General features: G+C 51.7%; 1 protein-coding gene across 1 annotated transcript; it reads left to right on the forward strand.

Annotated features, from left to right (window-relative positions):
- The first annotated feature begins 1,446 nt into the window (after positions 1–1,446).
- Zp4 (zona pellucida glycoprotein 4) lies at positions 1,447–7,657 on the forward strand. The gene is made up of 12 exons (XM_026413538.2): positions 1,447–1,612; positions 1,835–1,956; positions 2,037–2,145; positions 2,968–3,120; positions 3,695–3,882; positions 4,275–4,372; positions 5,176–5,306; positions 5,487–5,676; positions 5,748–5,898; positions 6,212–6,290; positions 7,275–7,385; positions 7,554–7,657. The coding sequence occupies exons 1-12, from the start codon at positions 1,447–1,449 to the stop codon at positions 7,655–7,657; spliced, it is 1,602 nt and encodes a 533-aa protein (XP_026269323.2).
- Positions 7,658–10,229: the final 2,572 nt, after the last annotated feature.

The following is a 10,229-nucleotide window of genomic DNA, read 5'->3' on the forward strand; positions in this document are numbered from 1 at the left end:
AGCAAAGGAGTGCTCACTGTCCAAGACCCTGGGGATGCCAGGAGCTGCTGCCCTCAAGTGCCCCATTAATGAATCCAGGTAAGAAAGAGTCATAGCACAAAGCTGTAAATCCTATGAGGGAGTAAATGCCATCTGAGACCCAGCCCTGGGCATCTGAACCAGGTCGGGCCAGGAAGCCACATCCCCTCTCAAAGACAGCAGAGCCCAGCACTAGTCCAAGGCTGTCTGGCCCCCCCTGTGTCACCAGTACCCCGGGAAGACGGAGCTATGTGTTTTCTTTCATTATAAAGAAAGGGAATTGGAGATCCTTGTTGTATAGTCTCAGTGCTTCGACCCCTAGCTGAAGAAAATGTTTCAAATGACAAAATATCAGGCTAAATATACTCAGATGACTATCTGGGGACATGGGTGGCTCACCTTGCTGGTGAGGAATGCGCCCATTCATCCCTTGGTCTCCCAAGGTGCCGCCATAGGCTGACTTCAGGCTCTGACCTAGGGTAGCCAAAGTGTGTACCTCCTAACTATAACAAAGACATGAGAAATAAGCCTACAAAACTCCGACCTCCTCAGGAAAACATGCAGAGACAGGTCAATGGCAAGGTGCCTAAATAGCTATAGAAATCAGATGGAACCATGACTACTTCTCATTTCCCCTGAAATCCCACCAGGGAGCCCAAAGGACAGTACAGTGACTAAAGTCTTGGGATTCGTCAGGAAGAGACCTCTGGGATGGGATTCTCTGAGGACCAGATGGGGCTCTAAATCAACTGGTCTTAGGAATCAGGTTTAAGGTTTTCTTGGATTTTAATTCCAACACCAATTGTACAGCGACTTCCCACCAAACCTCAGAACCAGAGTTCAGGGCCCTCCAGGGCATCGGCTCTTCACTGCTTGGCCCAGCCCTGTGCCAGGCACTCAATGCAGAATCTCTCACCGAATCCTGACACCAGGAGAATGTGCTCATTTTACTGAAGAGAACCACGATTCTGAAAAAGTGACTTACCCAAATCCCATCACCCACAGATGGCAAGCTGGGACGCTTACTCCAGTATGTCAAGCTCCCGGGCAGGACTTCAGCAGTCCTACACTCTGGAGCTAGCCCTGGGGCAGGTACCAGGGACAGTGCTCAGCACAGGGAGTGCTCACTGTCCAAAACCCTGGGGATGCCAGGAGCTGCTACCAAGCGGAGTCAGTGTGACATCCAGCAAACCCTGGCGGCCCCTTGTCAGGGGAAAGAACCAGCATTTTCCTGGGCCCTGGGGGCTTCTAATAGGAGGCAGCTGCAGACTGGGAGAATCCCCCTTCCAAGGTCTTCCACCTGCTGTAAAGGGTGCACACCTGGGCCCAGGGCGTCCTTCTGGGTATAAAGAAGCCCTCTGGGCCAGGGGGATGGGCTTCTGGGAGAGTAGCAGTGAGGCTCGTGGCAGCCAAGCTCCGGGTAGCACCATGCAGCTGCTGCAAACATTCTGGCTCTGCTTTCCATTGTCTCTTGCTTTGAGTGACCAGCATGAGGTGCCAGGCGGTCCTGGGGTGCTCCGCTGTGGGCTGCAGGGTTTTCAGTTCTTCGTAAACCTCACCGACCAAGAAGTGACCCCTGTGCTGACAGCATGGGGTAAGGGCGGCGACTCTCCCAGCTTGCCCAGCCCCCTCTCTCCACCTGCCTCACCTCCGTGAACTCCACGGCCCCTGATGCAGAACATCAGCCTAAGAGCCCCTTCCGAAGCTGTGGCCCTTGAACACCTCCCATTGGCAGCACCCCTGGGGTCCAGTGGCAGGCCAGGCACTGGTGACCAGGATGATTGACCTCTAGTGCTTTCACCTCCCCTTTCCCCAGATAAGCAGGGGTCACCGCACAGACTGCAGAATGACTCCAGCTGTGGCACCTGGGTCAAGGAGGGCCCCGGCAACTCCGTGGCACTGGAAGCAACCTACAGTGGCTGCTACGTCACTGAGTGGGTGAGTAAGACCAGGCCGCCAGGGACCAGAGATCTCCCGCAACCAGGCAGCCTGACTCCCCTTGGGCCTGTTCCCTCCAGGGATCCCAATATGTCATGCCTGTCGGAGTGGAAGGGGTAGGTACTTCTGGATTCAAGGTGCTCTTGAAGAGGAGGCTGCTCAGGTGTCCTGTGGACCATCCAGGTAATGGCGGGAAGGAGTCAGGATCTGGGTGGGGTGCCGCTGCTGCAAAGTGCCTGTGGCCTCTCTACCTGCTCTATGCAGCGACTCTCATAAACCACTGCTTCTCCAGCCCTCACCTCCCTCGGGCTGGCACCCTGGTGAGGACTTGTAGTGTTATCCCACCTGATCTGGTGGTTTGGTCCCTGCAGTGAGCCTGCCCAGGGGCCTGTCACTGAGTAGCAGAGCTTGACTTCAAGCAAGAATTAGCCCAGGACCAGGAGATCCTCGCCCAATAAGCAGAGGCTAGGGGGTTTAGCAAACACCTGGGAAAGACTAGGACTTGTCTCCCACCACAGTGGATCTACTTGATCACTGAACTAGGGAATTGTCAGAGACAATGACGCTAAAGTTCAGAAAGCATTGCCTGGCCAGCTGAGAGCCTGTCTGGCTATCAGCCAGTGGAACTGGACCACACTTTCCACAACCCGCTCCTCAGAACAGTCTGGAGGCGTGAGACAGTGAGGAGTCAGACACCACCAAACCAGGCCTATGTTCTAAAAGTTCTTCAGGTAGCTCCTATTTTAGGAAGGAAGGGGAGGGCTGTTACCTGGGAGCAGGAAGGAGACCCCGTGCTCCTCTGGTCTTGCCACTGTTCCCACCTAGAGGGTGCTCGGGAGGCCCCACAGGGGGCTTGACTTAATGTGTACTTGACAGCTCAGACTGAATCTAATCTGTAACGTGGACAGACCTACTGCAGTTCTCTGTAGGTCTGGGAACTGGGTGTTGAGGCTCTGTAACAGTGACGATCTGCAAGCTACAGCTACTCTCCTTCTCGACACCCATCCCCAGACGCTCTGGATGCCGCCCTGTGTGACTCTGTACCAGTGAGGGACAGACTGCCCTGTGCTCCTTCACCCATCTCTCGAGGAGACTGCGAGGTGCTGGGCTGCTGCTATAGCTTGGACAAGGAAGAGGCGGGCTCCTGTTACTATGGAAACACAGGTGAGTGAGTGGCCTGTCTCTGAAGCCCAGGGTACAGGCTTGCAGAGGCAGCAAACACTGACGGTGCAGAAGGCTGAAGTAAGGCCAGTCCTCCTAGGGCTCTGGGACCCTGCCAAGTGCTCTGTCAGCCTCCATCATCGATTCTCCCAGACTCCAAGCCACAGCAAATACTCGGGGACCTCAAGGAACAAAGTCAGGTACTCGTTAATAGATGGAGACTTCATCTTTGCCCAGGGAATGGCCACGTTGGTGGCTGATGGTCAGACTGTTCAGAGAGCCTTTTTTCAAGAAGTCTACTTTCTCCAGACCCCAAATCATGCTCTAAGGTTTTGAAATCCAAAAAATCTTCTTGGTAAGCCTCTCTCAGATCTGAATTCTGGGAAGATGGGGTACCATCCCAGGCTCACAAAGCTGCCACAAGGCAGTTAGGCCCTGGCCTCAGGCCACAGTGGCCAGGCACAACTCAAGCCCCACTTCTTCCCTGGGCCTCCTGTGGGCTGTGACGCCTAAACTGCCCTGAATTGGTCCAATCACGGGAGTAACGACCAACCCTCACAGCTGTTCGGTGTTTCAGTGACCTCACAGTGTACCCAAGAGGGCCACTTCTCCATCGCTGTGTCCCGGAACTTGGCCTCGCCTCCACTGCGCTTGGATTCTGTGTACTTGGCCTTCGGGAATGACAGCAACTGTAACCCCGTGACCGCAACTCATGCCTTTCTCCTGTTCCGGTTTCCGTTTACTTCCTGTGGCACCACAAGACGGGTAAGAACTGCCACCTTGGGCTCTTCTCCTGGTTCTAGAAATCGAGGGCCATGATTGAGTGATGCTAGGGGACAGCTGGAATGTCCTGGCCAGGAAGGACAGTCCTGACTCCTGGTGTTCAGGATGGTCTCTAGGGCCAGAAGAAAGACGCCTCTGAGATGATTGAGGCTTCCCCTGGGCATCAGAAATGCCATCCTGGCTGTGATCCAAGCTACGGAGAAGAGAAATGAGGAACAGGCTCCTCCCGCTGCTCCATTCTGCAGTGAGCTGTGCCTTCCAGATCAGTCACTGCCAGGAGCTCCCGCCTCTGCTCAGGGCAGGAAGTGTCACAGGCTAGGGACTAGGTCAGGGAAGTGGTGGGAATGACAGACTCCTCTTCACCCTCTCCTCAGATTGCTGGGGACCAGGTGGTGTATGAGAACGAGCTGGTGGCCACTCGGGATGTGAGAACCTGGGGCCATGGCTCTATCACCCGCGACAGCATCTTCAGGTAAGGTCTTGGTTACCTAAGGGTCTCTGACCAGAGTGACTTCCCTCAGTTCATAACACGGATCAAGGGTGAGCCCCAAGTCCACAGAGGAACCCTCATCAACAGCAGAGGGTCAGTGCTTCTTTCTGCCAGTTGTGTTGACCATTCAAGTCCACCTGCCTCACTGCACCAACTTGATCTCAGCCCTCACCTGGGCTCCCATTTTTAATGTCATGTTAGCCTTCTCCCTTCTTCCACTGTCCAAGTTGGAGCCAAGAGTGTCCCTTTGAGATCTTTCCTCAGCCATATCTCATGCTTTAAGTAGCTTGGTCTTCTATAGTGTGAAGGTACCGTGGCCATAACTCGGAGCCTGGGTGGAAATGACTCCTACTCCCCTACCCTCCTACTTGCCCTCTGACACTTGGCCCCTGACCCACTGTGCCCCAGCCTCAGGGGAGCTCCAAAGAGCCATAAGCACTTTCGTATCCCCAGCTTTGCTCCGAGTCAGGTGCTCCTCTCCCTCCTGCACCCCTCCACTGTCACTTCTGCTCTCGTGTCAAGATGTTCCCCGACCACCTTCTTGACAGGAGGCACCTGCTCCTCAAGGTGTTTTCTTGTATGATTCTTGCCTCCAACTCGCACTGGTCCTTCTTACATATTGGTCACTCCGACTAGAATACAACTCCCACAGGGTAGGAACCACGTCTGTCACACTTGAGTTTGTGTAGCCCCTAGTACTGGGTGGCCTTTAGGAATTAAAATGAAGGGAGGTATGGCCAGCCCCTCAAACTAGCGAAATTTTTTTTTTTTTTTTTTTACCTCAGGCTTCGAGTCAGCTGCCGCTACTCCATAAACAGCAACACATTCCCCGTTAATGTCCAGGTTTTCCCTCTCCCACCGCCCCTTGCTAAGGCCCAGCCGGGAGCCCTCACTCTGGAACTTCAGATTGCCAAGGGTAAGACCCTCCTGCCTGGAGTATCTGTCCTGCAACCAGTCCCTTCGCGGTTCTGGGCCTGGAAAGGCTAATGTGGTAACAAGATGGTTACACAGTGTTCAGGGGGGTGACAGGCTGTGACTTACAGGTTCCTAGCTGTCTGTCTGCACCACTCTAACTCCTTACTCTGGCTCTGTGCAGACGAGAACTATGGCTCCTACTACGCTGCTTGGGACTACCCAGTGGTGAAGCTGCTCCGGGAGCCCATTCATGTGGAGGTCTCCATCCTGCACAGGACGGACCCCAACCTGGGGCTGCTCCTGTGGCAGTGCTGGGCCACACCCAGCCCCAGCCCCCAGCAGCAGCCTCAGTGGCCCATACTGGTGAAAGGGTAAGTGGTTCTCTTGTATGTAGGCACTAGACCCCTGAAGCCTGTCCTGACCATGCGGCCTCCTGGTCCAGGTGCCCCTATGCAGGAGACAATTACCGAACCCGACTGATACCCGTCCAGAAGGTCCCCAGCCTGCCATTCCCCTCCCACCGCCAGCGCTTCAGCATTTCCACCTTCAGCTTCGTGGACTCGGCGAGGACTAAGGAGGCTCTTGGGGGACAGGTTTGATGCTCCTTTCCATGCCACTCGGCAGGTCTCTGACCCCTCGCCTTGGAACTGTCCCCATCCTGCCCTCCCCAGCCAGGCTAGCTCTTTGATGCTGCCTGCTAGTCCTGCCTGAACAGCCCTGGATACCAGAGACATGAACGGTGGCTGTCACATGGGCCCTAGTTCTTCAGGGCTGTGGTAACATCAGCTGGGACATATCAAGTTGTGCTGACAACTACCTCTCTGAATCCTTCCTGGGGAGATGAAGTGGGTTGAGATGTCTGACACGGTGGCACTGCACCATGACCGGAGTTCTGTTGGCCTCCAGGTGTACCTGCACTGCAGTGCGTCAGTGTGCCAGCCTGCAGGGACCCCAGCCTGTATGGTGACCTGTCCTGTCCTGAGGGGTGAGTATGTCATCTATACTAGTGGACACAAACAAATGGATCATAATCCCAACTCCCAACAGTTCTTGGCCCATGGCCAGGACTCTCATCAATAAAGCCTCTCTAGATACCAATTGCAGTATCATGACCCAGAGATGGCCAACTTTCTGGAATGCCAGGCCCTTTAAAATAGAAGCAATAAACTCTCAACCTGAGCTCTTTCCCAAATGAGCTTTAAAACTAGGAGGCAAACCAGTCCATGGCCCACACCTGGCTCAACTCCACAAAACACACCTGGCCAGGTAATAAATGTCAATCTCTATGCCCACCTGAGGGCACTTCTGGTGATGTGGTCTAAAGATCCTTAGCTGGAATGATTGTAAACTTGCACCATCCCCTGTCGGGCAGACCCTGTGCTGCTGTAGCGTGCTTGCTTCCACAGGTATGATCTGGTACCTATCTCTTCCTTGACTTGGGATTCATAACCCTTAAAGCTCTAAGTCACTTCTAGCAATCAGAAAACAAAAACGAAACACTCATAGTAACTAACTGGTAGTTACAGGGCAGGGCATTATGTTAAGTGCTTTCCATTCAACCTGATGTACGTTAGTCCTACTCCTAAAAGACTAAACCACCTTAGATTGACTTCAGCTGACAGGTTAAAGCATTTCTGCTCTTACTTCCTATTTAAACAGTTAAATACCCTTCCCTATGATCAAGACAACTGAATTATAAAGGGGTTACTGTCAGTGACACTTCTGGAAAAGGATAATTTGAGAAGTGTTCCTAACATCAGAACTTCTATGCCCTGACTCTGGTGAAACTGAGGCAAGAGCATTAGATCCAAAGCCTCAGACCTGCACAAGTTGCTAACGTGAAGCCCTTATAAGGCTGGTAAAGAGCTCTGCCTGTGGCCCCTTGGTTTGTGTCCTAACACTCCCTACCCCTGCTCCGTGTGTACAAAAATTAAAATTCTAACGCTCCTGGCTCTCATGTCTCCAACAGGAAGAAGATCTGACCTCTCTCAGAACAGTACTGCCAGCATCTCCAGCAATGGCCCCATGTTTCTTCTCCAAGCCTCTAAGGACCCTTTGGAAAAGTCCAATATACACTTAAGTGAGTGGGAGGACACTTAACCAGCCACCTGAACCTGCAGATGAGAGCTCCTTCCTCTCCCTCCTGTCTCTGGCCATCCCCTTACTGCCATCCCCTTACCAAGGACGATGGTAGGTCTTCGTCAGGACAGACTTCTGTGGCACTCACTGATTACCTCTCCATCCCCAGGTGCTCCAGTAGATCCCAAGGCTCTGTGGGTGGCAGGACTTTCTGGTGTCCTCGTCGTCGGAGCCTTGTTAGTATTCTACTTGGCCATCAGGAGACAGAGATGAGCTCCTCAGACCCAATGTGTCAAATAAAGCCAGACTGCCCTGCCACGTGTGTGCTGAGCCTGTCACTTGATCGGCCAATTCTAGGCTAATTCTTTACTTAACTGCTCTTAATCTCATCCTACCAGCCTGGTGGGGTGGTGTCTCAGCTGAGAAAGGCTCAGATACAGGAGTATCTTTCTGAACAGAACATTTTTTTTTATAGCATTTCAAGGCTGATAATTCAAGGGATGAGTGTATGTGGGCACCAAGTATCTCGGGGCTTAACAGGCTGTAAAGACTCAAAGGGGAATAGAACAAAGCTCTTCCATTAGACAAGAACAACCAAATGAGGGTAGGACTAGTTCACAGCTTACCAGGGATTTTCCTACACCACTGGTTCTCAACTTAAGTGAGCACCAGGTTCGCAGGAGGGCTGAGGGGAAAGCATTTCTGGTCCCTCCCTGGAGTTTGCAGGATATCTGGGTGGAGGTTTTGCCTTGCATTTCTAACCACTTCTCAGCTGTTTCTGGTCCCATTCTGAGCAATAGACTTTGAAAACCAGGATCTGGAGCCATGACAAAGGAGGATTGGGCAACTAGAGGTGGCTTAGTCACTTAACCCAGAACTGACAGCAGCTTCCTAGTCGAGTAGGCTCTATGCTGGGATGAAACGGGATGTGTGAAGATTGGTGTCCTGTTTGAGGAACTTTCTAGTAACTGATGCTGTTAGTCATACTCCAGGGCACGCACACTTCAAACCACTGGTAGGCAGGGAATGGCTACTGCCTGTGCTCTACTCTCGGGCACTGCCTGGTCTCCCTGTGACAGCAGCTATCCTTGGTGCTATGTCTAAGGTATGTGGGTCTCAGACCACCTGATCGGTGGCATTCATCCCCATTGTCTAGACTCTAGGATAGATACCCAGTATTGGTCAACAAAGAGCTGAGCTGGAACTTGAACTTCAGTCTAATTCCAGGATTTGTTCTTAATCCATGTGGTGCTGAAGGTACCTAGTGCTCCCGGGGCATGAGTTTCCCACGCCAGGAACAGGCTCATCTTGGCAGGGCCAGATGCTCAAGGAGACTCAGCTGCATTTCATGCCAAGATCTGACACCCTGTGCTGGGGGCTGAGCCCCTCACAGGGAAGGCAGTGGTCTCTGATTGCAGCAGAGGCCATGAATAACTTGGTCATGATGCAACTGTGACTCACAGTGGATGTCACAAATACATGAAATGTATTTAGTACATCAAAAATTTCAACATAATAGGGGCTGGGGTTGTGGCTCAGTGGTCAGTGCTTGCCTAGCATGTGTGAGGCATTGGGTTCAATTCTCAGCACCACATAAATAAAAAACTAAAGATCCATCAAAAAATTTAATTTCAAACCTTTTTAAATTAAAAATTTCAAATTAAATTTTAAAACAATAAATTCAAGGTTTTTGTCTTCATATTCAGCCTGCGAAAGCCAGTACATTTTAGCTGTTGCAGTCTTATATTGTAAACATCAGAAATACTGTACACTTTTCAACTGCTTCCCTATATCCAACCATACTTTCCAATAACTATATGTCTTTACATGAAGGAAGTTCGATCTTTTTACTAACCACCTTTTAGGTGCTCCACAGCAGCACTGCCTAGGACCTGGCATCCATGAGTCTAAAGTCCACTCCAAACAAGTATAGGAAGGTCCATCTGATGGGCAGCTCATAGCGGATGGGGGTCTAGCATGGGACCCAGGTCATTCACTCAGAAGTTGACAACACAATACCAGATAAATGCTGTTGCCCACCAAAGAGGACAACCCCAGTGCTTAGGCCTCTACCTAGAACCTTCCAGGCCCCCTCTCGGGGCTTCTCGAGCTGTTACATTAACACCCTGTGAGCCTCCAGGGAGAGCTGGGCACTTACCTATCCTGGGCTTTACCAGGGCCCCCCTCTTCCAGGTGCTGCCCCAGAGCGCACTTCTGCTGAGATGGATGCCGGCTTCCCAACCAGGGAGTCCTTACTAATGCAGTTGGATCAACAGAGGGAGGGGAATGGTTTTGCAGGAAAAAATGTGTACCTCTGACGTGCACAGCCTCTGGTCAAAATTACCTACTGGGAGTGGAATCATGGCTCTAGGGAAACGATCAGCTGGGACCATTAACTTGAATATTTATTAATACATGGTGCAGGGCTTGTACTATTTTTTTTTTGGCATTTCTTCAATTTTAAAGAGCCTCTAGAGAGTCATAAAAGACCACAGGCTACCCCAAACTCTTTCCTACCTTAACCATTTCCTCAAAATTCAGGAAACCCATTTATAGCTGGTAGTTTTTTCCTCCTCAAAGATTATTTAAATCAAGGCAGAACAATTCACTCATTCTTGCAGATCATTTTTGTTTTTCCTGAATTCCTCACTCTTTATCATGCTGACCCTTCCGGTGCCTCTCACTGGGGTGTCTTGTAGAGGGTTTATATGGCCCAGAAAAGGGGTAGCTCCCACACTTACTGCACAGTGGTTGGCCTCAGAGTGCTCTACTTCTTGTCCCTGCCAATGAAGGAGTTCCAGCTGCCCTAAATCCCTGAGGATGGGCGTTTGTTGGAGGTAAGACC

Source organism: Urocitellus parryii, chromosome 9 (genome assembly GCF_045843805.1).
Source record: "Urocitellus parryii isolate mUroPar1 chromosome 9, mUroPar1.hap1, whole genome shotgun sequence".
NCBI lineage: Eukaryota > Metazoa > Chordata > Mammalia > Rodentia > Sciuridae > Urocitellus > Urocitellus parryii.